Source organism: Pygoscelis adeliae, unplaced genomic scaffold (assembly GCF_000699105.1).
Source record: "Pygoscelis adeliae isolate BGI_AS28 unplaced genomic scaffold, ASM69910v1 Scaffold318, whole genome shotgun sequence".
Lineage (NCBI taxonomy): Eukaryota > Metazoa > Chordata > Aves > Sphenisciformes > Spheniscidae > Pygoscelis > Pygoscelis adeliae.
This window is the reverse complement of record NW_008825430.1, coordinates 1636459-1663578: the sequence shown is the minus strand read 5'-3', so window position 1 is coordinate 1663578 and position 27120 is coordinate 1636459. Positions and strand designations below refer to the sequence as shown.

General features: G+C 40.2%; 2 protein-coding genes across 4 annotated transcripts in view; one reads left to right on the top strand and one right to left on the bottom strand.

Moving 5' to 3' along the window:
- Positions 1–13285, top strand: part of SH3GL3 (SH3-domain GRB2-like 3) — an 18282-nt gene extending 4997 nt beyond the window's left edge. The window contains exons 4-8 of one of the 3 annotated variants that reach the window (XM_009330906.1): positions 247–380; positions 1783–1941; positions 4777–4880; positions 6106–6233; positions 12490–13285. In XM_009330906.1, the coding sequence (XP_009329181.1) occupies positions 247–380; positions 1783–1941; positions 4777–4880; positions 6106–6233; positions 12490–12695 (731 nt within the window). In that variant the 3' untranslated portion in view covers positions 12696–13285. Of the gene's footprint in view, positions 1–246; positions 381–1782; positions 1942–4776; positions 4881–6105; positions 6261–12489 lie in introns of all 3 variants that reach the window. The other 2 variants (XM_009330907.1, XM_009330908.1) reach the window with 2 other exon arrangements.
- A 2530-nt stretch (positions 13286–15815) lies between these two features.
- LOC103922724 (lamin-L(III)-like) lies at positions 15816–26604 on the bottom strand. Its single transcript, XM_009330905.1, has 11 exons — positions 26467–26604; positions 25344–25469; positions 24260–24430; positions 22794–22919; positions 22448–22668; positions 21511–21736; positions 20476–20583; positions 19490–19606; positions 19283–19390; positions 19071–19149; positions 15816–16816 (listed from the first exon to the last, which is right to left on the bottom strand). Exons 1-10 carry the CDS (start codon positions 26578–26580, stop codon positions 19108–19110), a joined length of 1359 nt encoding a protein of 452 aa, XP_009329180.1. The 5' UTR covers positions 26581–26604; the 3' UTR covers positions 15816–16816; positions 19071–19107.
- Between the last annotated feature and the right edge of the window lie 516 nt (positions 26605–27120).

Genomic DNA, 27120 nt, shown 5'->3' with positions numbered 1-27120 from the left:
AGGGAAAGCAGTATTATTTTTTTTCCTAGGGCATCAGGGAAAAAAAAAGAAAGTACATTTGGAACAAAAATTTTCCATTTCTAGTTTTCTGTAGGGGACAAGCAAGTGCATAGCTTACATTATTTTTTTTTACTCTCCAAGGGCCTGCAGCAGATACAAAGATACCTATTTGAAATAGCTGTTTCATAAGACAAATTTTCTGGTTTTACATATATTGAGGTATAAGCAGCCTATTCTTTACCATAGGCCTTGCGCTACTGGATGCTGGTGAGAGTATGAAGCAAATGGCAGAGGTGAAGGACTCACTTGATATTAATGTCAAACAAAATTTTATTGATCCTCTACAGTTATTGCAGGACAAAGATTTAAAAGAGATTGGGGTAAGTTTTCCAGAGTAAAGCTTCACTTATCAATGATCAGAGTCAATCAAACTGTAGTTCCCTGAGCTATTTTTCTTGAAAGCAATAAGGTAAATAAATTTCACTGCATTTAAGTTTGTCTCTCTAGCAAAACAGTGATGAAATCTGCTTAAAATCTATGCCTGGCTATTTCTCACTTGTCCAACTTACTCAATTTGCTATATTGCTTGCACATTCAGTACGAGAAGGATAGTGAAGAAAATTATATTCTTTATTTTTCTGCTATTTTATTTTAACCGACATTTTTATTAATTCTTATGAACATGTGAGTGGGCTGTGATTTACTGTGACTGATTATCCTATCTTGCCATGTCTGTCAGCCTAAAGCTGATTGTAATGGAGGATGAATGTAACTGTTGAAAAAGTTGTCCTATTCAGGACAATCACAGAATGATCTGAAAAAATGATCCATAAAATGTTGAAGTGCCACTATAGGAAAAATATAAAAATGTGTTCCTCAGCTTCCTAACCTTTAGAGTTAAATTTTTCAGTGCTTTTGTTTACAATGTGACAATTCAAAGAAAGCCAGGCAGTCTCTGTCCAAGTCTGTTGATTTCAATAGACTTGAGTAATAAGCAAGTTAAAACCCTGATGAAATGCAGAAATGAGAGTTATTTTATTTGTTTACATATAAATGGATGTGGAAAGCATAGCAAAAAGATAGTAATAATGTCTTGATGTCTGTAGCTGCCTCCTATGATACATAACTGTTTTCAGTTGTAGTTCTAAACTGATGAAAAGAGATTGTTTGATGTTAGTTTTAATGAGCATTTTGTACTGTCACTTTGAGTCCATTCTGTAAGTCTGTCAGTCCCATGATTTTTGGCAACAGAAAAGCTTCTGTAGTTGTATCAGATAGAAGTGTCAAGTTGACGCCTAAGAAAGAAAGCAAGAATACAAGATTCGTTGGAGCACTGCTTATGGAATGAGAGGGGAAAATAACCCTTTTACTTTTAGCTGTCATATTGCAAGTAATTCAAGAGGTAAAATTGAATTAAATGTAGAATATGGGGACACACACATATTTAGATTGGATCCTGCTTCTCATTTAGACAATCTGAAGTGTTGCACATTTAGTGAAGTCCATGAGTTGGATGCCTAAGTTTAGTAAATCAAGGTAGCCAATTCTCCAAGTGTTAATAAATGGTTGTTTATTTAAACTCTACACAGTTTAAAATTTCATTCATGTATACAGTCCTAGACTTACCTGTTGCTGCCATAGATCAAAGGGGTGGACTGGATAATCTCTGAGCCTTGTATTCCTTCAATCCTGCATATCTCTATATTTGCATCCATAACTGAAATTTCCTTAAATCACAATGTGTTTGTTTGGACTTCCTCATAAATGTTCTGTCTTACTTAGCATCACTTGAAGAAACTAGAAGGACGCCGTTTGGATTATGATTATAAAAAGAAGCGTCTTGGAAAGATACCAGATGAAGAAGTTAAACAAGCAGTAGAAAAATTTGAAGAGTCAAAGGAACTGGCTGAACGAAGCATGTTCAATTTCTTAGAAAATGATGTAAGTCTGTCCTGCATTTTTGTTTGCTGCAGTACATCCAGGAGGGCAATGTCTGTGGGATTGGATAAAGCCTGTCCCATCCTTCATAGGAGGTAAGGTCTGAAAGCAGAAAGTGTGCCTCTTTCCTCTTTTAATCTCCTGTGAGAGACAGACACGTAATGCACAGCAGTAAATTGGAGAACTCAGGAATTCAGGAATTTCTTCTGGAGATACAGTGGCTCAGACAAAATTGTCACAGAGGTCTTCCGTAGTTTTATAGTCTACAAACAATGAACTATCTGAGAGTAGAATGCAGTTTGATCAGTGGGAGGGAGAAGGTTGGGAGATAACATAGTCACACACCAGCTGCTGAAACTATGAGCAAGGGTATGTACCCTGCGCTTTCTGAATTGTAGCTCACTTACAGTCAAAACTTTGCTGCTGATTTGAAGTCTCTGGATGCTTTTACCTCTGAAAATCATTATTATTACTATTTGGCTCTGAAAATTACTCCATAGAGTTTGTTTGTGGCTTGCGCTCAAGTACCTGGACTTTGGCTCAGAGTCCCAAGTCCATCATGAAATTATGTCTAAATAAGGAGCAGCTGTGGTCATTCAGAATAATCCCCTCTCCTGTCTGTACACAGAGGAATAGCAGGATGTGCTTTCTCCCATGTAAGCATGGAACTGTAAGGAAAAGAGAACTGGGCCTATTCCAAAGCTTTCTCTTCTCCTGTAGATGTAGCATCACAGAAAACGCACTTGGAAAGGAAGAGGTGTGCTGTCTTCTGTAAGCAAACCGCAACAAGGAGGAGCTGTTAAGTGGGAGTATTTAACTGCGAGCAACTTCTCCCTCAATGCACACCCATGTAATGGCCAGCTATAAACTAGCCTGTAGCTCCTAAACTGTTTGTGAGTGGGACACATTTCTTACAGCAGTGTATAAGTCAGTAAGCCTCTTGCTGCTTTATGAGCGCACCAAAAAATGTAACGTTCTCTATCAACAACTTCAGCACACTGTTCTGCTGTCGGCTCTACCAATTGCCTGGTTGCAGTGTATGTGTTTTATAGTTCTGCCTTGCATAAGCAGCTGAGAAATGTTTCAGATGGTGTTTATCATTAGTCAAAGCACCAAACTGAGGATAAAACAGTTCATGGATTAAAATGGTGTAGCTGAGCCACTAGAGAACTGATGAGTTGTACTTTCTAGTATAACTAATTCTGCCTTTGGGAGGGGGTGAACTGGATGTCCCTTTGAGGTTTTTTCCATATCCACTTTCTATTGTTTCTGTTTAGAAAACTCTGTGCTCCTTCCCTTCCATTTTCCATGCTGACCCAGTCTGTCTGTCCTCCTCAAACTTCTCATTACGGCCTTGTTGTCTAACCCCAGACTGTCTTGCTGGGTTTGCAGAGATCTTAACTGCAATCATTACTTCCCATCCTTTCCAGCTCCCCATATGTCACCCTTTCTTGGTCTCCTTGCCCTGCAATCTCTGTTCTCTGGTTCCCAACCGTCTTGCCAGGTGCCTTTCCCAGACGCAGTCCTGATCCACATCTCTTTCTCAGGTTTTTGCACAGCTAGTTCCAGACCTGCCTCATAGAGACTGTTGCATGCACTTCTTATCAGATCCATCTTCCTGCCTTTCCCACTCAGCCAGTCCCAGGCTCCTCTTGCTTAAGTGGCTTTTAGTCCCTCAAGTTTCTCTGGCTCTGTCCCAGTCTCTCTCCCCCCTCCTAATCCACAATTCCATGTCCCTCCTGGCTCTTAGTCATCTTGCTTGGACAGTCCTTGTCTATCCATTTTCTCTGACCACCCCATCCAGACCCCAGGTACTTTGTGTGTTGTCCTCAGCTGGTTTACATTACTCTCTTTTGACTGTGATGGAATTGTACCAGCTGTTGATTTGGTTCTGTGCATTTCATTTCTGTATGCTATGTGACAATGTTTGGCTCTCTTGGAGTCCCGGCAGAATTTCTAATAATCTTTTTAACTGAGTAAAAACAGACAAAGTATAGCACAAAATTGCCATGGGTCCATAAAACATTCGCAGAAAGTTTACTCGGATACCTTCTTATGATCCAATGTCTGAAGACATCCTGATGGAATGGAAACATGTCAGACTTCTTGGGGTCGGTCCTCTTAATGCTGTCTTAAAGGAAGAGGACAAATAAATATCTGTTACTGCTCCATCCACAGTACAGCTTGAACTTCTCAGTTTGTTAGGCGAATGAGATTATTTGTTACCTCATGAATAAAAATATTTTCATTTTTCTTTCTCCTTCACATTCTCCCTTTCCTCAGCATTCATATTTTTGAGTGATTGGCTGAAACTTTTTAAATCCAAGTAGATAAATCATGTTTCATTTATTGGTTTATAAATGCTGCCATCTAGTGAGGTAAGTCCAGATCACTTCAGAACTGCAGTTTGTAAACATTGCTAATAAACACTAATGGGTCTGAGTCATAAGAGCTGTCACAGTGTAGTTTCTTCCAACATTGCTGATCAGAAAAGCTCCACTTTCACCTGCTAAGGGGTCATGTCCTTTTAACTGTTTCAGGCTTGGGTGTTGACAGACAGATGGCTTGGAAGTTGAAAGCAGAAGGGATTTGCACATTGTGAAAGGAAATGACTCAAGGACCCAGCCCTGAGTTAGCAAACTACAAGTTACACCTCAGTTTTGTTCGGTTTCCAACTGGCGATTTCTTTGATAGAATCACATATGCTCTTTTTCAGTAGCCTCCACAAGATATCATGGTCTTTTGAGATACCAGGTCTGTTTTGAATGATCTGTTTGTTTCTCCTTCAGCTGAATGTACTGCAGGCTCCTTACAACTATTTTCCCCTCTGTATTTCAGGTAGAACAAGTTAGCCAGTTGGCTGTGTTTGTAGAAGCAGCACTAGATTACCATAAACAATCCACAGAAATTTTGGAGGATCTGCAGAGCAAGCTGCAAAACCGGTAAGACTGAACCCATCAGAAAATTTTGAACCTCTCTTGCAGCTGAGGTTCATGAGTGTGAAAAGTCACTGAAGCAACAGATCTTGTAGCACCATCTCACAGATGCACATTTGCTGCACTCTGTGCCTTAGTGGACTTCATTGCTTTAAACTGTTGCCACCTGGCAACTTCTTGCTGTGCTGTGAGCCTTTAATGTAATGCAGGATCTGCCCAGAAAGCTTTGAGTGTGTGCAGAATCTCTCTCTCACATCTGTGGAGGTTAATCAGGACAGCCTCCTTTTGTTTGTAGGTTTATTTAAACTTGCATGCTTTGCGTTGTGTTTTGGAGACTTTGCTGAGAAGTTGGCCTATTTTCATTGAGATTAAGGGGTATAACAAAATTCTGCAGCAAAGTAAGGGAATAGCCAGCTGGCTAGGAACACGGCTGTGGTATAATGCACTTATGAAAGGCCCAGATACTTTGTGTCATCCTAATAGAAGAAGAAAATGCTGCTGTGGTTAATTTGTCATATGTCACTCAGAGAACAGGAGACCTAAATGACTTGAGTGTCACCATAGCATAGGCTAAGGTTACAGTCGCAGAGTCGAGGTAACCGTTTGGGGCTTTCCTGAGCTCAGGGTGGACGTGGTGGCTGTGGGTATTAGCATAGGGGTAGCTGTGTCTGTAGACACCCTGCACCACCCCAGCTGGAGGGGCCAGTGAGACAAGGAGGTCTCAGCCTGGGCCACATGCACATACAGGAAGAGGTGTTGAGACAGTTGTGCTGACCAAAATGGTTGTTTCCCATTTTCTCTAATAAAAAGGCAATGTGTGCGATGCAGTCCCTGGGCCTCTGTCCTGGCTGGGTTTCTGCATATGTCATTTGTAGTTGAGCTTTCCAGAGAGCTCATTCCTGGAACTTCTGCTGAACTCAGTGGCAGCTGTGGATGCTCAGCACTTCTCAAACTCAGGCTGTTAAGCTTTATGCCTCTGTCAGCAGCACCAAAGCATTAAATAAAATAGGGACTTGCTGAAATTCAAATACTGCATGAGAATTGAGCAGCTTTTAGTGAATAAACCTGCACTGCTTCCCCTCCCACCCCCCCAAAAAAAAAGCCAAAAAAGAAAAACAGCAGAAGGTTTTTCCCCCCACTTTTCAGACACCAAAGCACTGGACGTGAGTGGGAGCTCCGTAAGTATTTCTTTCTTCAAGTAAATCTCTTGCCACTCTTTTCTGTGTTCCAGAATAAATGTAGCATCTAGTCGGCCTAAACGTGAATTTAAGCCAAAGCCTGTAATAACTACAACTCCGGAAATTGGTGATAATCAGCAGCACAATGGGATTGCCTATAGTTCTTCCATAAAATCATCAGGTAAGTCTGTGGCCACAGAATTAACATGTCGATAGATGTTTTGCCAGATTATTGCTTGAGGTATTCCTTGTACCATGAGAACAATGGATCCATGAAGCATCGGTATCTATGCACCTGACTCCAGTTTGTTTCCCAGGTTTGGAAATGGAATTGTGAAGCAGGGTTCCTCTCAACAGTCTCTCACCCGTCTGAAATTTAGGTGTGGCATTCTGCTTGGCCTTTTAAGTTGTCTGTATCGCCACAGAGGGTGGGAGGAGAGAGAGGGAGAGGCACTTGCAGAAAACAGTTCATTTCTTGCAAAGACAGATGCCTAAGGTGGGTGTGTTAGATCAGACTGGAATATCTCCAGATGCTGGTTTCTCTCCACAGTCTGAGACCATAAATGATCAGTACAGGATCTTAGCCTAGCCATGTAAAATTCAGAGAGATGACTCCCACCCTTACTCTCCCGTAAAGTATGCACCAAAGTGAGTGCATTTATGAACTGAAATACTTGGGTACCTATTGGTGTGGGAGTAGGATCCTTTCCGTTGATTAGGCCTTGATTCCACAAAAAAAAATCAACTGTTGAAAGCCCTTGAAAGTTATGTGAATGATAATAATTAGCAAGGTTACACTACTCATTCAAATAGCTTTTCCTCATCTCGCGAATAAAATTATTTTGCCCTATCTCCTTAATGGCTACAGTGGTGATGAGAGAAGACCAATTAAAAAAACCCAACCACACAAAAGACAACAATACGCGAAGAAAAGAGAATGAAAAAGCCAAATTTTTCCATAAACATTATTTGTAAGGAAAATAGAGGGGAAGCAGTGAGCCAAAGGTTCCCTTCTCTACTTGGCATGGTATCTAGGATCTTTTTCTGAAGCTTTTTTCTTTCTATTTTTTTTCCTCACTCTCCAATTTCCTCTTCCCTCCAGTCTTGTTCCTTTTTAAGGTTGTTGGGAGAGAAATGAGAGAACTAAAGGTGAAAGAATAAAGCTTGGAGCTGTAACTTCATGCTCCTTCTAATGTCTCTCTAATTTTCTTGCACTCTGCCTCAAGATGAAGCTATTATACAGTCCATACTGAAGGGGATTTGCAGCAGTTTGGCAGCATAAATCCACCCGGCAAGATCTTATTCCTCGATTTGTTTCTTTTGTGCTTCAAGTTAATTGAGGGTGTGTAGTGAAGGTCCCCATGCTGCCCAAATGCTAAGAGCAGTTTTGTGTTGCTGTCAAATGTGGGATTGAGGGAGACAACCCCCTCTTTGCACACTCCTCTCAATTCAGACCACCGGTTCCTAAGACGTGTGTCCTAAGGACACATTTCATTCAAAGCACTGGGGATGTTTGCAGCAATTAATAACTTTCTAGTTATTTTCACAACACATCTGGATGAAAGTTGCAAAAACATAGCAACCTTTATTAAAAATTCAGCATAAAATTTCTAGGCCCCTATCAATTACTTGTCAAGTTATATAGGCTTTATTTTTTCTGCTTTGCATGTGCAGCAGAGAAAGGAGATTCAGATTCAGCATTTGTATATAAACGAGTGTGTCAAACCAGAGATAAAACAGCACACGTATTACAGTGGTTTATCATTGCCATGAAGCAATTGATCCAAGATGTCCTTTAAGGGTAATCAATCCTGCCTTTGGGGGAAAGGCAGACTAGATGACTTCTCAAGGTTGCTTCCAGCCCACTTAGTCAAAAAAAAGCCAGTTTTAATGAGCTAAAATTCAGTGAATGAACTGAAAAAATAAATGACCACTGATCACTAAGATAAGGAAATAGTGAGACGCTTCCATTCATTGATTCCATTTATGCACTATTGCATCAACTGCTTGCATATCACTAAATGATGGTTTTTCACTTACTACTTGGCTCACTCAGTGCTGTCAGAGTGGAGAAGAAAAAAAAAACAACCATGAAAGAGATGAAAAGGAGAAATGGGATATATTTAATAATTGTTGCTATGCTTAGTGTCGCTAATAGTATCAGAAAGACCATTTATCATGTTTCTTTCCTCCTGAAGAAGCTATGGATGCCGTGCTTACCTCCCCAGCAGGTGCAACCATCAGTGAAATCATTGTTCGTTGTCTTCTTTCTCTTCCTGTTCCATACTCAAAAGTTACCCGTATGGATTTCTGTGGAGCTGCAGTGGGGTCAGTATGCCCTGCTTGTGAATGGGGAAAACTTTCTGTTCCTATTTAAAATCAGAGTCATGAAACAGATCAGATTTATGGTCTGTGTTTTAGAAACGTGAACCAGGCGGCTCTAAGCAAAACTGCTAAATGTTGTTAAGGTGCCCATGTGATAGGGGGGATAGCATCATGATCACCCTCTTTTTTCATTTAGAAAACTGTTCTCTTCATCCTACACAAACAAGCACTTTCATGCTTAATTTCCCCTCTTTACACATTGACCCTGTCAAAATGCAGACCTTCAATTTCTCTGGTACTGTCACTCAAGGTAAGTAGTATCTTAGTATTCACCGAACCCATGGAAATCAACAGGACAGTTCAAAGTAAGCTGTGAGACATTCAGCACTACCACAATCCAGTTCTGAGTGTTGAAATGGCTTTTCCTGTGTTTCACCATAGCTTTTCAAGTTAAGTATCAGCTTCTTGGAGCAGAAATAGTCTTTTCCTTTGTACAGTCCCTAACACGTGGGGATTATTTACTACTAATGGCTTGCACACATTTGCAGGGCTAGATTCACAGAAACCTCATTTTAATGTTGTGAATTATTTAGCTCCTTTGATTAAGCACAGATAACAAATCTGTGGTTTTGTTCTAATTCATTGTTATCCTCATTAGTCAGCTGAGGCTATGAGCATCATCTGGCTCATTTTAGAACTCTCTTTAAATGCTGTGTTATGTCATGCCTTTCATTCTTTTTGTTTGTCAGGTTTGACTATGATACGAAATAAAGGGGTCTGGTTGCCACGTGCCAGAATTTAACATAAGCATCTAAATGTTTACTTGCTTCAACTGTGAGGAGACTTGGATTAATCATTTTAGCAAGCTTCCAGGTTGTGATTATTAAAGTATAATTTTGCTACCATATGTATACAACATGCTATAGAAGACAAAGTAAATGCAGGTACAGGCAGTAACTCCCTTTGAGGAAAGCAAACAAACAAACAAACAACAAACCAGCATTGAATGACATTCTGGTTTCATTCCGTAACACTCCAGAAATCATAGACAGCTTCTTGCTTAGCCTGTTTTTGTGGTGTTTTTTTCCATTTGTGCTGTCCAGGTTTGAGTGGTCTGGAGATTAATGACAAGTCATCTTTGACTGTGACAGTGAAGTGTGGCAGTTTAGCTCCACAACTGGAGAAATTAAGGAGGCGTGCATGGTGTTGCAAATTAACATAAACCCTGTTTGCAGAAAAAAAAGAGTGCAATTTCTTCAGCTTAAGTCTCTGCAACAGGAGAGGATGTGCAAGTATTTAATAGACAGGAAAAGGCTGGAATCATGTCACCAATTCTGTGATGTTAAACAGTGTGTGTGCAGACTGTCAGGCAGTGCTGCCCCCATTACCTTTGTCAAGGAAGCTTTGTCTCATTGGATTATACAGTAGCAGCAGCTGCCTGACTCTAATGGAGGCTTTGACTGATCCTACAGCCTGGAGTGAAACCGGTTGTACTGGCTGTGACCATTATTTAAAAAATCTTTCCAGGCTGCCAGACATTTCTTTTCGGTTCTTTGGAGCTTAAAATGAACCAAATGTGATCCATCTCATATCGGGTACCTTACTGTCAGAAATTAACTGGCTTGCAATAATAAACTAACCCCATCGGAGCAGCTGGTGAAAGCAAGGAACTTTGTCAGTTATTCAGAGCGCTGCCTTCTGCTTTGGCAGTTCCAGTGAGCTGGTACCAGTTCTACCTTGGCAAAGACTGAAAAGAACTCAGCTGGTTTTGAACACAATCAGTCCATTTTGGTTGGGAAAGTGTGGCTCGTCTTCTTTTTTCTGCTTGGACTGTTTCAGCAAAAATATGTCCAGAACTGCACTTTCATCTGTGTCACTGTATTAGACTAGCAGTGATTTAGTTTGTTCTTGTAAAACTTTGTCACTACCTCAGGCCTTCTACAGGCAGAGGACTAGTCTGACGCTGTCACAGCAACGTTCTGGGGAGGTTTGCTGAGGGGCATCTCTGTGTTGACAGCTCTCTTCCGTTGTTATAAATAGAAGCTCTCTTTTATTGTTATAAAGGATAAAATGTACCCACAAAATAGAAAAGTAATTCCTACTCCCCAGTTTTCACCTCAAATATTACCCTGATTGTATTATTGCCAATTAAAAAGATGCTTTCACCTGGTCTATGTGCCAATCACCAGAATAGTTGTCACCTGGTTTCCTTAAGAGACTTCTCCTAATCCCTTTTACTAGAAAATGCCTGAACAGTTACTTTTCAATAGTTTCCTACACATTACCATGGTTAGCAGATTAAAATGCATTTTTGCATGCATTTTTAACATCTTCGCTATTATATCTGTATTGCATTACTGACTGTGTGCAGATTTACCCAGACAAAAACCATTATTCAAGGTGATTGCATGATTAGCATGTGTGATAGCTGGGAGAGAGGGTCAAGACTAGAATATTTGAGAATTGTTGCAACGTTGCAAATAAGACAACCTGAATAACTTAGTATTTAAGAGGTTTAACTGCTTTAATGTAAGTACTGGAGTGTTCTAGAGTTGTCATGCTATAATGTGTTTTACTACTGTTTACACGGTAGCAGCATGAAATTTTTTCTCCTATTCTTCCTTTATAAATATATTTCAAATTACCAGACTTTTACTTGGATGTGATCTATATGGTTTTAAAAATCTGGTACGGCTGAACTTCAGTTGAACCCCTGGCTAGGCCTTGGCCACAGGGCTAAGCTTTACAATTTGAACATTAGATTCCATTTTATTAGAATAAGTTGTTATTCATAAATATGAATGAATGAATGTATCCATACCACAAATCCAAGCCAATTAACACCCTATCTTTAAAAAAGGTGACTGCATTTACAAGGTTAACTTCTTTTGCTAATGGTGATTCTGTTCTGTACTCCATGCTTATATTTACTTGTTTTCCTGTAAATATATGTACTTACTACTATGTTTGCGTATGGTGCCATTAATATTTTGAAAGAGTAATTTGGAATGAAGATCTTTGTAGCAGGGCAAACAGCATAAGTCACAAGAACAGCCAGATACTGTATCAGGAAACTGTTTTCATCTGTAAAAATAGTCTGACAGGCACCATTGTTCCTAGCATAACCTTTGCTTTAGTTCAGATGAAGGATGTGTACAACAAAGGGTTTGAACACGTGAACTTGGGAGCAGTAACCCAGAAATGACTGTCACTGCTCAAGTGAGGTGAGGGTGGAAGCCTTAACGCAGGAGCAGCTGGAAGCCTTGCTCCTGCAAAGGCACATGTAGGGTGAAAATCCAGGTGGCTGCCTCCAGGCTGTGAGTGTGTGTTTGTAGGACTGACTCCGAGCCCCTGGCCCCGGTACGTATTCACACAGTAGCAGCGTGCTGCAGTGCAATTTGCTTAAATGATGACTTGTCTCTTTTCCTGTTGACTGGTTTCAGCAGGGATAGAGTTAATTTCCTTCCTAGTAGCTGGTACAGGGCTGTGTTTTGGATTTAGGATGAGAACAAAGTTGATAACGCACCGATGTTTTAGTTGTTTCTAGGTAATGCTTACACTAGCCAAGGACTTTTTAGTTTTCCATGATCTACCAACTGAGAAGGCTGGAGGGGCACAAGAAGCTGGGAGGGGGCACAGCCAAACTGGCCAAAGAAACATTCCGTACCATGGGACGTCATGCTCGGTACATAAACTGGGGGAAGCTGGCCCAGTTGAGGAGCTTCCTCAACTCCTACCCTTGCAATTCCTCTAGCCGCCGCTCCAAAGAGAAGACCACACTGATTTTGACAACCGTGATTACTCAAGCTATCAGTTTGAGATAAACATCCTTTTGAAAGGGAAGGCAACTAGGAATGAAAACAGAGTAGCATCTGAACTTAAGGGAGAAACAGAATTATGCTTTAAACTAGTTAGCACTAGTATTATTTTTTGTATGTAGAAGCACCAGATGGTAATGGTGCAATGGAAAGCAATGGAAAAACTATTGTGGGGGGAATGCATGACAGCAGGGCTACATGTTTTGACCCATTGTTTTATGCTTAGTGGCTGGTGGGATGCTGGGAAGCTCTATTAATATGTGCTGGGTTTTTTTTTTTCTGTCACTGGGGCAGGTTCTTCAATGCACATGGATCAGCCTTGCTGCCAAGCTCTCTATGACTTTGAGCCAGAAAATGAAGGCGAGCTTGGGTTTAAGGAAGGGGACATCATAACTTTGACCAATCAGATTGATGAGAATTGGTATGAGGGGATGTTAAACGGAGAGTCCGGCTTCTTCCCCATCAATTATGTTGAAGTGATGGTTCCCTTGCCTCAGTGATTGTGTCATTCAAGCTGTGAACGTGATTTCATGACTGAAATGGATTCACAAATGTTCTGTCAGTGTGGCATTCTGTGAAAGCCTTGCTATTTGACTGACTTACTGACTTTTGTATGCGTCTTTTTAAAATGTATTTATTTTATATTCAAAAAAATTTTACCTTCCCTGACTTCATCAACCTGCAAAAAAACCCATAGCCAGTTTTTTTGCTTTGTGCCTTGAAGATCACTGTATGAAGTGTTTACTGGTAGCTCACTGTTGCTCCAAAAATGCATTTCCTTGCTATTATTGTATGTGGATTTTTTTTTTAATCTTTGGCTGCAATGATTTTACTATTGAAAACCATTTTTAAAAATACTGTAAGTGAGGCTAACTGTAACCAGGTCCTAAGTTACTGATGTCATTGAGCTCCTTTCATCTATCATGCTGTAATTTATTGTGAGCAAGTTAATCCATGTTTCACATTGTATGTTGACAAAAGGCAAAGTGGTTGTTGTCAATATTATGATGTTGTTGTATTAAATACAAGTTCTCAGCATTGAAAATTCCTATAATTTACTGACCAAACTGAATAAATATTTCTGTGGGATAAGAACAGTGGTTGCTGCTTCTATTCCTATAGTTCTGGCATTTGTTTTTGAGCTGGAGGTCACTTTTGCTAAATATATCAGCTTTCAGTGAAGAAAACAATGCTACATTAAAAATGCATTAATAAAGCCAAAGTATTAGTTTTATGACACGTCAGCCACTGGAATTTTAATAATCTTGCTCTCTCCCTACTGCTTGTGTAGCATTTATAATGTCTGTTAAAATTCTCTTCTAGCAGGAGGATAAGAGAAAAATTCCTTTGAACTAAGTACAAACTGATCCTAGCTCCGCAGGGTTTGGATAGAACTCCACTGAGGTGAATAGGTGAGTATCACTGGTGACTGCTGCAAACAAATGGAAAGTCAATATGCTTCTACTTCTTTCATTTATTTGAAAGGGATGTTCTCCCTCCCTTGGAGGAGAAAGAGAAGACTAGGTGCAGAAGGAAAGACACGCTATAACAAAAAATATGCAAAAAAAGCCTCAAAATGAAGGACAGACATCTTAATTACTATCGAAATGGAGGTAGAATTAATTTGTTTTTCTGTTAGCCATCTCCTGCTTTGTTTAGTAAACAAACACAGATGTAGTAATGACCAAAAAATTCAGCAGCCCCAGAGGAACATGTAATCTTTTGCCAGTTGCTCTCTGTATAAGACAGAGAGTGATGAGAAGGGAGCTGAACTCTTTATGGGCAAACTGGCTTGAATCCAGCTTCATCAGGGTTCTGTGGTCCAGTTGAAACAGCAGTCCCTAGAGAGGAAAGAAGTTCACGTGTGTCACAGGTGCATAACTTTTCCATCTAAGAAGCATAAATAGCCCCTAACTGGCTCTCAAAACCATGGCTTTCCGGTTTCTCTCATCTCTGGCCTTGGCTTGTGCAATGATCACAAGAGAAGTAGAGGGTTATTCTTTGCAGCTTTGGCCACAGCCTGCTACTTAAGGCACATAATCCCAGAATTGGGACTTGCTCATGTAGAGGAAAAAAACTCATCAGCCCTTTTCCAAATTCATGGGCAAGTACCTAGTAGTTACTAGAGCAGCAACTTGCCCTGGCCTAGTTTTTGAATGAAAGTACTTACGTATGGGACAACTTTCAAAGGTTTTAGTGTTTGGGATTCACAGCTGCTTTTGCTTTTCCCCCCCTTTATCAGAGAGATCTTTCCGCAGCAGGCAAGAAAAGAGGCATTGAAATGTCTCTTTCACTTTACCAGAATTCCCTAGAGGAAAGAATTATACAGCACATGTGTGCACACACACACATATATATAAAGGTTTGAATTCTTGATACGCTTTACAGTAGGCAGCTTGCCATTTAGTATAGAGCTCCTGGTCAGCTGCAATAGATGTCTCAGCTAACAGAAGTAGCCATTGCAAAAGTAGTAAGCTGGAAGCAAGTCAAGAGAACTATACTGTTATGATTAGGATGAAGTATCTCTCTTCACAGCAGAGAATTGATTCTTTAATATGTGCCTTTTTAAGACAGTATGCTGCAACAAGTTTCATCAGAAACTGTCGAGTAGGCTGTGTAATTAAATAGATGTTGTTTTCCTGGACCATTGATGGTGTCACCAAACATTATTTCCTATCAGGACTTGTACACTTGTTCAAATCTTAATACCATCCTCTTCCCTTGTGCTATGAAGAGGTTTCATTTGAAATACTGAAGATTCCTCTCAAATCAAGTTCATAGCAGTCCAGCTCTGAGTGATAAATATAAACAGAGCAGCACAGGGTACAGCTGAAGGTTTCTTCAGTCTGCAGGGAATCTTCCCTAAACACACAAGTTTCATTGCTTCAAAGTCTTTTGAGCCACTCAAATAAGATCAATGAACAAACAAATTTATTATTTAACCTGCAAATATTAAAGTCCAAGACTGCTTTTATATACATGAAAAATACCTTTAATTAGTTAAAAAAGTTTAAGAAATCAAGATAAATAGAGCAAGGTTATAGCAGCAGCTATTTTTATGTGGGCCGTAAGGTACAACAAGAATTCAGATCTACTAAAATGCAAGTATTTATTTATTAAACCAGCATCTATCTACTCTTGATATCTCAAAACTAGAATTTTTAAATAACTTAAGAGTTTAAGCTCATATAAGGAAAGCCTCACTTTAACAACTGCATCCTAACACAGAACAGGTCTTAAATTCAGAACCGAATACTTTGGCAAGGTAAGAGGCAGTTAAAAAAACTGTTCCAGCATTCGGAGAAATCTGCAGTCTCAGCTGCTCCTCCCCCTTCAGCTACTCACCCCCCCTCATGCTCTTGCAGAGTAGCATACTTCACACGGCTCATCAAGGCCCTCTCTTTACCATAGAGCCAGCAGGTAAGCATTTTAGTAAGAGGAGGCTAAGAATAATTAAATGCAGTGGCCCCGGAGGCTGACTGCCTGGTTTCTCAGGGTTGTAGGTCAGGCTTTGCATGAACTACAGAGCTATTAAATTTACAGCAAGTTACATACTGGCCAGCAGACAGTATTCCCCCAACTGCCCTATTAGACACACACAAAGCAGTACCGCAGACTGGGCAGAGCTAAGGACTCTAAGAGCAGGTATTTCTGAGGTACCTTTTAACTACAGTCGGTGCTTTCTAGTTTTGATTTTTGTTTCAGCATGTTTTTTTCTAGCCCCTTAGAAAGCTGGCTCGTTGGGACCATTCAAACAGAATGCTAATATTGCTAGTTACAGTACCTTCTCTGTTGGAATGAGATGCTTTTTCACATTTACAGGATACATCTGTCCAAGTTAAGGTTGACACAGCTACACTGTGATATACTGTGTCTAGGAACATACAATACTGAAACTGGTGGATTTCCAGGTGCTAGAATACAGAAACAGTACATTTAATAACAGACAAGAATTTTTTTTACAACTTGCTTTTAATTTTAAAATGTTTCACTCTAGGAAGTTCTCTAGCAAGTGATCTAGAGCAGAGTTCCATATATTTCAGCATCAGGATCTGAGCAGGAAGTGTTTCAGACACTCGGCGCTCTTCAGGATATTGTTTTACTTCAGCCAAGTTCAGACTTGGTCAGGGTGCAAGCTAGGGTGCGATCTGACCCATGCAGTTTCCCACTCCAGCTTGAAACAGAAGTTACCTTTGGAGAAACACCACATAGTATATTGAGAAAGCTGAGGCAGCCTCATGCTCATTGTCAAATATTTAGCATCCTTCCAGGGCTTATGTTCAGAAGTTTTGTAAACTGTGTACCCTCCTCTGTTTCAGCAGGTCATGGAAAACAGATCCTTGTGTTAAAGTAGGAGTAGCTTCACATGGAGCTTGTATTCTACTGCTCTTTATATCAGCAAATCCAAGGACAGGGTCCAGTATCAGAAGGTAGGAAGTTTCATCATGTCACGGACAGTGTTTCTTACAAAGAGGTCAGATGGGAGATGTGAATTCCAAGTTTCATATATTGCAGAAGATACCAAAACACATGTAGTCTTTGTCACCTGGGATTAAGAAGTGTTTTCAGGTGATCATCTTTGTCCCCATTACATGATAGAACAGCTAGGATCCTCATTTTGCTGCAGAAATAAAACATCAATACATTAGGCTACTTAGCACATGTACAAACTTAGTACTTATCGCTGGTCACCTACTTGATCCTCATACAGGCGGTGGTGGGTTTTTAGTGTTTTGTAGATTTAGTTACTTATTAATAAAGCAAAGCAGATTTTCAAGAGGGGCAGTACTTTAACTATACTAGATGGTTTGGGGGTGGGGGAAGAAAACCACCAAGCTCTTAAGAATTTCAGTCCATGCAATACATGAGCCTATGCCTTCTTTAATGAAAGGCCATCAAACTATCTATCAGTGCCTCAGTTCTGAGGCATCAAAATTTAACTGGCATGCAGATTCATGCTACCCTAGTTAGGGTGGTAAAAGCAGAAGCCATGGAAAGCCTGCCTTCCTTTAAAGCACAGCATGCTTTCTCTGCATCATTTTACTACATGCAAGAAGTTAACTGTTTTTTTTACTAGGCTGCCTTTATTTCAGTACTACCAACGCAGCAGAAGCATATAGGTACTAATGAAAAGTTTGACAGGAATTCAGCAGACAGGAATGACATTAACATTTGAGTGGGAGTAGTAGAATTGATTCTTACCATAAGTGGCACACAACTGTACTGTAAAGTTGCTGATAAAACAGATTAGAGGTGTAAGGAAAAAAGTTACTTTTGCTTTCCATCACTGATTGCCAAACAAGCGATATTATTAGTCAATTCAAATAAAGAGCCTTTAAAAAAAACTTGGAGAGGCCCTACTCCACATGTGAAAAGAAGCTTGTATCAGTAAGTCTCTTGATAAGCCTAAAGCTTCCACTGGTGTTACTTCAACCATTTTGGTGTACGCTGTGCATTAAGAGCTCAAAGGCCAGAACAGCATTATAGAACCTTTCTCAATAGCCTATTTAACAGGGTCTCACCCTCCTCCAGTGAGAGACTGAAAATATTACAAGAATGTGCATTTAAGTCAGGAGACTTTGATAAACATCCTTTAAGCCAGATGGTATTATAATAATAGATATTTACCCAGATTTTCTGTTTGAAAGAAGGACAAGGAAAGCACCAAGCAGCAGGCAGTAACTGCCTGTTCTCAGGTACATTTTCTTCAGAAAGACACTACTAAGGTACTTTTAAGTTAAGTTTTCAGACAGATATATTATGAAAATACCTAGGAAATGGCAGTGGCTTTAAGACCTGGTGCAGCAAGATGCAAGTCCTCCTTGTAACTGTGTAGGATCAGTTTTAGCAAGAGCTGTGGTAGCTCAATATGCTGTGTCAGCAGGAGGGAGAGAATGAATTTGTAGCTAGGCACCCCCTTGTGCTTAGGGCCTCGGCATTTGTACTAGTGAAGGGGGACTTGGTGCTATTTCAAGTCAAGAAACAAACCGAGTCAAGTACAGTCTATAAAACTGTCTAGTTATGACCAATTTAAAGCCCTTTATTAGTTCTGGTTTAGACTACTTGAGCAATTAAAGACACCTGACTACTAGTACATCAAAGTACACTAGGAGCATCCCATATGCAGAAGTTCAGACTTGTCATGTGGTCAGTCAAAAGCCATTTGGAAGGGCTAGAGAGTCTTTCACAGGGCATTACCGCATGCAGGTTGTAGCCAAAGGGTTGTAAGTGTATCGAAGGCAAAACATGCTTATTCTATTTGACTGTGTTAACTCCATTAGCATACCTGCATCTGTGCTGAAGTTCCACTTGGAAAGTATTGAAGGGAGTATTTATGACTGAAGCAAGGCTGGGATTCTTGTTTTGCACAGTAAAATAAGAAAAAATAGTTCCTGGAAATGAGCTGGAACAGAAGTGCCTCAAACTCATGCTTGAACTTAAGAGGGGCTTAGGCAATCAATACACTTAAGAACTTTGATTTCAGCCTTTCAATACTTTAGAATGGAAATACTAGGTTTCTTCAGTGTGAATTTATCTTAAGAGCAAGTCAGGGACACTGTTTGGAGTCTCAGATAAGTCACTTCATCCCACAGAAATAAGATACTTCTAGTTAGTGTTTGCATTCTCTTCTTGGGGTAACAGCTTTTAATGGTCAGATGCTTAGATAGAACAGACATTAAAGCTAGTATTTTTCAGTGTGTCAGTAATAAGAGACCAAACAATGCTACTATTTGATCCTATTCAACCAGAGAATAAGCAAAACATCAATTCCACTTCTGATGCAAAGCCATGCAAGCTACATCCTATGTGGGACAAGAGACTGCAGCACTATTAATGAAGCAAGTTTTCTATGAGGTGACAAGCATGACTCTTACCATCTCACCTGCTTAAGGATGCTCACAGGAGCCACTATCATGAAACCAAACAACATTTCTTTTTTCTTCTTCTTTTGGTCTGACATCAAGAAAAATGTTAAGAGTTGTAGGATATGGATAGTACTTGGGGAAGTATTTTCATACAGTAATGAAAAGAAACAGCCATTGAATGATTCTGTTGATAGCATGTATTTAAACTTCAGGCAGCTTACCTGAGATGGAAACTCCATTTCACTTCCAGTTATTTCTTCATAATCATCATCTTGCTCACTGCTTTCTTCTCCTCTGGGTACATGCATTATCTTCCGCTCTGCGAGTTCCTAGAATACAATTGAATTGCCACCAAGAACCCTCAAGAGTAAAGCACATCAAACAAGTTTAGCAGTAAATAGCTTCTACTGTCCTAATATCTCACTTACCTCACCATCATCTGTGATGAGTGTAACACCAATATTATCCCCAATTCCCCAAGACTTCTGAGACTTCCAGACCAGATCACTAGGCCCTGGGCTTACACCAGCAGCTGCACCCCAGATCTGCAACAGATTTAGAGTGAGCTGCTGAAGAATCTTATTTGTAGTTAGATTAGGATTCAGTCTAACATACACAACTCTTGAGTACTCCAATACCAAACATGAACTACTGTGATCCCTGGCAGGTTGGTAGGTCCTGAAAAGAACTAAGAATGGTGGCAATGTTTTTTTAACTGAAGACTGTAAAAGAGTTAGCACAGAAAAGGCTGTTAACAGTTTCTACCTGATGTAGAGGTAGCCTTCCTTAGACATGCATAGTATTTGAGCCAGAGCCAAGACCAGTATATGTCTGGTTACAGCAACACTCATGGCAGCAATTTGTGTATACAAGATAGCCTCTAGCCTGGAGTCACTCACAGATTCTTGAGCAAGCTTGTATGGAGTTTGGAGTGCAGAGTGTAGAATTAGGCTCTTTGATCGTTATCTAAGCGTACTTAGAGTATGATTTTAGAGCTAGTATTTAGCTTAGTACCATAAACTGTGAGCTCAGCATTGCTGAACTGTAGTGGACTAAAGCTTTTAGCAACAGTAAAAGTCTTTGCACAACTTGTATCAAATCTTGTATCAAATCACAGGAGTATGGGGAACCCCTAAGAGTAAGCTGGAATATATTGATTCTGTTCATAGTCACAGCACATCCCCATCTGGGATGATCCAAGTTCAATTCAAGATCTAGCTTTAAAGAAAATTTAATTGTCACTTCAGATCAAGTTGTTGCAAGGACTTTTCCCTATCTCCCTCTCCACAAAATAAGGATTTTAGTTCTTTAGGCACTTGCAGTACCAGTTTAGTTTTCCTTATGACATGAATCTATTGCTATCTAACATAACAAGAACAGAGCTCTGAGTAAGTTTTACAAAACCACTACCTACTGTAACTACTTGGCCCGCCTGAAGAGTAAACCGTGAAGGAAATCTGTATGTTACATCTGACACGCTTCCAAGATGTCTTCTTAACACCCATCCATGTAGCGGCTGATCCTGTGGGGCAAGAAATTTCTCTCAGCATTACTGACCAACACCATATCCTACAAGTGGCAAGGTTCTTTGACTCAAGGGTCAGTTTTAGTCCCACTCCTGTAGCGTACAAACATCTGATCAATTTTGAGGAAGCCTTCAAGTTTCCATTAAAGCCTCCCTATGTTTTCTCCCAGTACTTCCATAGGATTAATCTTAGTCCCACAAGTTTAGGCACATCTGTTCTTGCCTTCTGTTGAAAGGGGATCATGATGCTCTTTACCAGGAAGATTCTAATAAGTGGTCATACCCATCTACCAACTTGGGCCATATATATATAAACACATACATAGTGGCCTGTGAAGGTTTAAGGCATCTCAGGCTGAAGCAACTAAGCTACCAGCCACAAGTTTTGGAGCTCTGAAGATTAATTCTAATAATTCTGGATTTGCAGACTAAACTAGTCCAAGAATTAGATAATTGGTCAGATAAACCCTCTACATGGCTTAGATACTGTCAGCTCTATTCACCCTTTTAGCTGTTTTAAGCATTTCTAAGTAATAAGAAGCTGTCATTATCCAATTTACTAAGCACCTTATTTAGTTTGAGGACAAGTAGTACTTCTGATAGTGCTAGCCTGAATCTGATGAGAAACAACTGAAGGTGTTAGATTTCCGCACCATAGAACCCAGTGCGCCTTCCCCCAAAAGCACCTCCCAGACATCCCTGTGAACAAAACACCTGCAGTACAAAAAAAAAGAGTCAGTCTCTAGTCTTCTCTTGACAGCAGCCAGGATAGCTGAGAAGTTCCCAGTTTGTATTTAGTTTGGCAGTACTCTTCCCTCATCTCTTCATCCTTCCCTATTGTCATCTCTCACTAAGCTACAAGTCGGTTCACGAGCAGTCATACTTTGCAGTGAAGGCCGTGCAGACTTGAATGAAGAGAAGTACCTCATCAGAGTTGTTTTTAAGCCTGACAAATTTCCCATCTGCATCAATTTCTTCAATAGATATGTTTCCAGAGGATGAAGCATGCTGAACAGTCTTAAATCCAGCACTACGCCCTCTCTTTTTGGCTTCTTTCATTTTCCTTTTCTTCCCATGCAGGAACCGGCGCCCTTGGCTTGTTGCTTGAGTTGCAGTGCTGTGTGAAGATGGACTGGGTGACAGCTTTAGTCTAGAAAGGAGTCAGATAACATTCACTTGAATATATGATGTGCTTATTTCTTCTCACTCCTATCCTCCCACTACAGCCAAGCCTAACAGCTTCTTATATCCAAGCTTTCCGTGAAGCCTTGAATATAAGATTTTATTTTTACTGGCAAGACTAGCTAAGTAGCTTGTTAAGTTTGGAAGACAGCCCCAGCCCTAGAGTTCAGAGCAACCTTATGTCGATAAGTAAAGATTCCCAACTGCAATAAGTATTCCTTTAAAGTTCCTACAGACACAATCTTCAGTGGAAGTAGTTTAAGTTTTTGACCCTTTTTAGCATGTATTGAGTTCATGTTGTTCTCACCAGGCAGTGTTTGGATAGTTGGGAGTGGATACAATTTCCCAGTTTCATTCATGAAACTTGAGCGCGGTCTTTGATACATCTCCAGGATGTAGCACAAAGCTTTGAGAATATTTGATTCCAGGGAGGGATATCTAATGGACCTTTGAACTTTATCAGTTGCATTTATCAAGTTACTTCATCTTACTACACCATGTGGTGGATGTGGGATGTAAATACCATCTACAGAAGCTTATGCTTCAAGAACTAAATTGTGGCACTAATCACATTAATATTTATTTCTTGCCTCCTCCACATTCTGAAGAATATATGGTTAATTAGCATAGAGATCTTGGATGAAGCAAGTCCTCATATGAGGATCTTGTCATAGCCTACCTCTGTTCCTCTCCTTCCAGCATCTTTCTGTAGGCATTTATTTCCAGATCTAGAGCCAGTTTCACATCTAAGAGATGCTCATATTCTTCCAACTGTGCTTGTGCCTGCTGCTGGGCTTGTGCCATTTCTTTCTCTTTTTCAGCCATACGCCTTCGATGGAGATCGCGATCATAATCCAGTGTCTCCTGTAGCTCCCTTATTCTGTTCTCCAAAGCAACATTCTAAAATTAAGGGGAGGGAAAAAAATCAATTAAGCCGTAACTGAAGATTAGAGAGGAGAGGCCAGTGTTTTGAATTGGGTATCTAAATGAAAATAATTCTAAGGATATACAAATAAAGATAGTACCTGGCTTTGATATTGATTAACTTGACATGTCAGAGTATCAACTCTCAGCTTTGTTTCCATCAGCTCCTCCCGAGCAGCATTGGCAAAGTCACTATTTCTTGCTGCAGATAGCTGGGCATTCTCCATCTACGGATAAGTCACTGTTAGTAATGAGTTGCTTATGACCACGTATTTTAAATAGGGAAGGAAAACCAAGTGATTTCCAGCTGTTACATCTGGAAGTAGTTATGTTTTACTTAAGTGTGCAGATACCAATATAGTCCAGGTCAGAAAGCTTTTCATTGCTTTTCAGGGAGGTTTACACAAGTTTGACATGAATGTCAAAAAAAGTCAGCAATAATCAGGTAGTGAAAATTGCTGGATTAGGATATTTCAGTTACAGATGCATGAAGACTTTGTATAGATATTAAGTAAATTGATTCTCCAGAAGAACAATGGACAATATGTTGAGAAGCTGCTTGTCAAAGCATGGGGCTACATGGCATTAGGTGTGCTTGTCAAACTATTGCTCTTCCGCAGGAGTTCTATTACTAAGCAGTTCCTGCATCACTATAAGCAGCACTGAGCTATTTCTAGAGCAATTCAATCTTGAGATGTTGCAAGAAAGGATAAAGTAGAACCATGCTCCTACAAGAGGCACTCACAGAATTTCCAGTGGAAACCTGGACAGAAGCATCCAAAGGAATTCACTGAGTTGGCATATAGGTTGGAGTATAGAGAAAGCCGGAAAAACCAGGAAGAAACGAACACATGTACTTGTTGAGAGAAGTAGCAGATCATGGGATTCTGCACTAAGTATTAAAGAAGGCTTAAGATACCAATACCGTGCACTGCAACCAACCCCGGAACCCCTGGGATCTTACCTACCAACAGTATAAGCCTAAAGTATTACTTTTCCTGCATAGGTGGGTAATGCTGGGAAAGAGGTGACAGACCAGTTCTGGAAGACAAACTGCCAAGCTACTTCATAGCTACCCTCTCCCCCTTATCCAGTACTAGGCAACTGGAAAGGGTCATTTACACTCACACATTTAAAAGTGGTCTTGTAGAACTGTAAGAATACCTTATTTCATGCATTTTAGTAACACTATAATCAGTAGATCAAGTTTTATTCAATAATGCTGAAATTGCTCAATACAAACATAGCATACCTTGGTCCTGAATTTGTGAAACAGGCTCTCAGATTTGTCAGAAGTCTGAATTCTGATCAACTTCATTACATTAGCCATTCCTGATCGCTCCCCAAAGGGACAGTATTTATGCTTGATCCAGTTTTGTTTTGGACCAAGTGTTCGTAGAAGTTCTACTGTCAAATTTGACACTGCGTCAGAATTCCGTAACAAGTTATGCCAAGAAGCTCTGCACTGAATGCAAGGGCTCCATCAGTCAGCTATTTATGCTAGCGTGACTTTATCAAGGTGCAGAGAACGAAAGCTTTGTTTTATTGGCATCTTTTACAGACTCACTTTTGCACTGAATGTTCGCTCCAGCTCCTCTTTGTATCCTTGAATTTGTTCTTCATGTTGTTTTCTGAGCCCCTGCAGAGCATCCGAGATCTTACTCTCAAATTCTCTCTGACGGCCAGATTCTATTTCTGCTATCCTGCTCTCATGGACTCTTTTTGTCTCCTTGAGCTCCTAGGAGAAGAAGTTTCTCAGAGAATAAGCAAGCCAATACAGTTTGATTTGAGACTGAACTTACTGTAGCAGCTTAACAAGTCATTCAATATTGAAGCAGATTTATCATTGAGTGCACAGTAATTCATCTTTATTCAGATCTTAGACATTCATCCATTAGGTCAGATACTTCCACCTTGCTAGCTGCACTGGGTTGTTTTGCTTCCTCACTGCCAACACCGCTTAAACTAATAAATGCAGTAGTTTGTATTTAATTTTAAGACTAATTCTTTGAACTAGATGGATTTCTCTGCTTTTCTTTACTTAGAGCACATGCATATATACTTCAGTTTCTTTAAGCACTGTTACTTCACCTATTCTTGTTTTATTCAAAAATAGCAGTTGGTTAGAGCAGTTGGAATTCTGTCACTGAAACCACACACTTTGAGATTCCTTCCAGTCAGAAGGAAGTTGGTTTACATTCACATGTTTTTTAGTTCTATGTACTGACTTCACACAAAGGTTACCAGACACCTTTGATAAGTATTAAGGAAGTAGGGAACATAAGTTGCTTATTAAAGGAGATTTAACTTCTTCGATTATTTTTCTAGCAAACATCTGGAATCATTTAACTGTAATATATGCACTTTCAGTTACACAAAGTAGTATATTGGGATTGTAGTTACCTTCAGAAGTGCAGCCTGAGAAAATTATCTCATATTCCAGATACCTACTGGTACTATGCCAGTTAACATGAGGTTGTGTACTTTCTTGAAGTCTTCCTAGTTAGGTAGATTTTATTGGCTGGTGGACTGTCATAGGTTGACTCAGCTAGTTACCTTTTTAAGGATAAAGCACATCTTAACATTGCTTTTAAGTGCATCCAGGGATCATGGACACCTAAAAAAATCCTCGTTAATAAGCTAAAACATACATCTTCATGAAGGCGCTTCTGGAACGTCATTTGTTCCTGCAAAGTTTTCATATGATTTTCCAGGTCCACCCTCCTCAACATTTCGCTGTGGAGATGCTTTTTGGTATCTTCCAGTGACAGCTTCAGCTAGAAGAGACACACATCAGGTAATCAAAATTAAGAGGTCATTTTTCCAAACTAAGACAGTCAACTTATTACAGGTCATTGAACTTCATTCCCACAGCAATCAAAACACACTGCTTGAGTGAAGTTGGTTACTCTGTTTAAGTTCTTACTTCAGAGGGATCCAGCATATCAGCAACAGAATCCTATTTAGTTATGTAGACCAGATTTCCCACAAGGCAAATAAAGAGCAGCCCACAATCCCACCAGCTAAGTTTGATTCCTCAAAGTAGACTTCTGATGAATCAGCTGTACCATCCATGTACATTCCTCCCCTTCACAACACTAAGTATTCCAAACTTCTCCCTAACTTCCAATATCATTTGTTTGATGCTTAACAAATGAAATACTCCAAATACAGCCTAATTATGTTAACAAACTATTATACACTTCCAGTGTTGGAGTGTGCTGCTTTAATGATACAAGTTTGCAGTTTTTTAAGTTTTTATCCTAAAAATTTGAAGTTAGCTTATTCAATGATCACATTAAAGCATGAAGATACAAAACCTATGCTCTTAGAAATGCATTGAGTAGCAACTCAAGCAGAGGTCATTTTAGTAGCACAAGAGCCTACAAAAAAGTAGTCGGAACTATTTATTCTGCCTAGATTTAAGCACGGTGAAGCAGGGTCTATCAAATGCTCCCTTTGCTGACACATTAGAGAATGCTACAGGAGCTATAGCAGTGCAACACATTTCAATTTACTTTGTCCTTAGAACAAGAAACATTACCTACTGTGGCCATAGAATAGAATTAAAGGTACCTACAACAGGTGGAAGTTTTAACAGACCAACTATCAGCAGCATTTGCTTTCAGCAAGATTGCAGAATTTTTTTTGTCCACCTGTCACTGCCATGGATAAGTCTTTCCCTGCTTTCAAATCTCAGTAAGCTAGTTGGGGAAAAACAAGAAATAGCTTCAGGAACAAAAGCAAAGTTGAAATTCCAGGAACAAGTCTTACAGTGACTACTTGATCCTTTAATTCACAGAGGGCATTCTCCAAACTTCGGTTCTCATTCAAAGCTGTCGCCAAGTCAGCTTCCTTCGCATTCAGCTGAGCATCAAGGTCTCTCATACGAGCCTGTGCCAGGTTTAGATCAGCTTCTTTTTTTGAATTCCTACAAGTGAAAGTTTTACGCTCATAAGTTGCAGCTGGTGGGGGAGAAAGTTTGTTTTTCACATGTTTACCTTCACAGGGGTCTGTGGCAGAACTGAAACAGAAGAAAGGTTAGTTAACACTTGCAGTGAGAGCACAGGGCAGGCTGTAAAACAAACCAGACAGGCCCCTCAGACAACTATCATTTGTTTAACCAGAAAAGATTTCTGACCTAGTTTCCAGCTTTTGTGTGAATCCGACACGGAAGCCAGCTATTTTCCACGGCATTATCAACCGGGGAGGGAAGGCAGAGCACAGGCCACCGTCTCCACAGGGAGGGACTGGTCACACTCAAAGCCGAAGTTCACCAGGCCACAGCAACCTGCCGCCACTGAACAAGCTGCTCACACAGACACCTCCTTTCAGCGGCAAAGGCCGCCACCAGCTTCCCGGCAGAGCGCCTGCTGGCCATGAAAACACACCGCTCCTGGGGCCCCCGGGGCTCCGAGCCCCACGCAC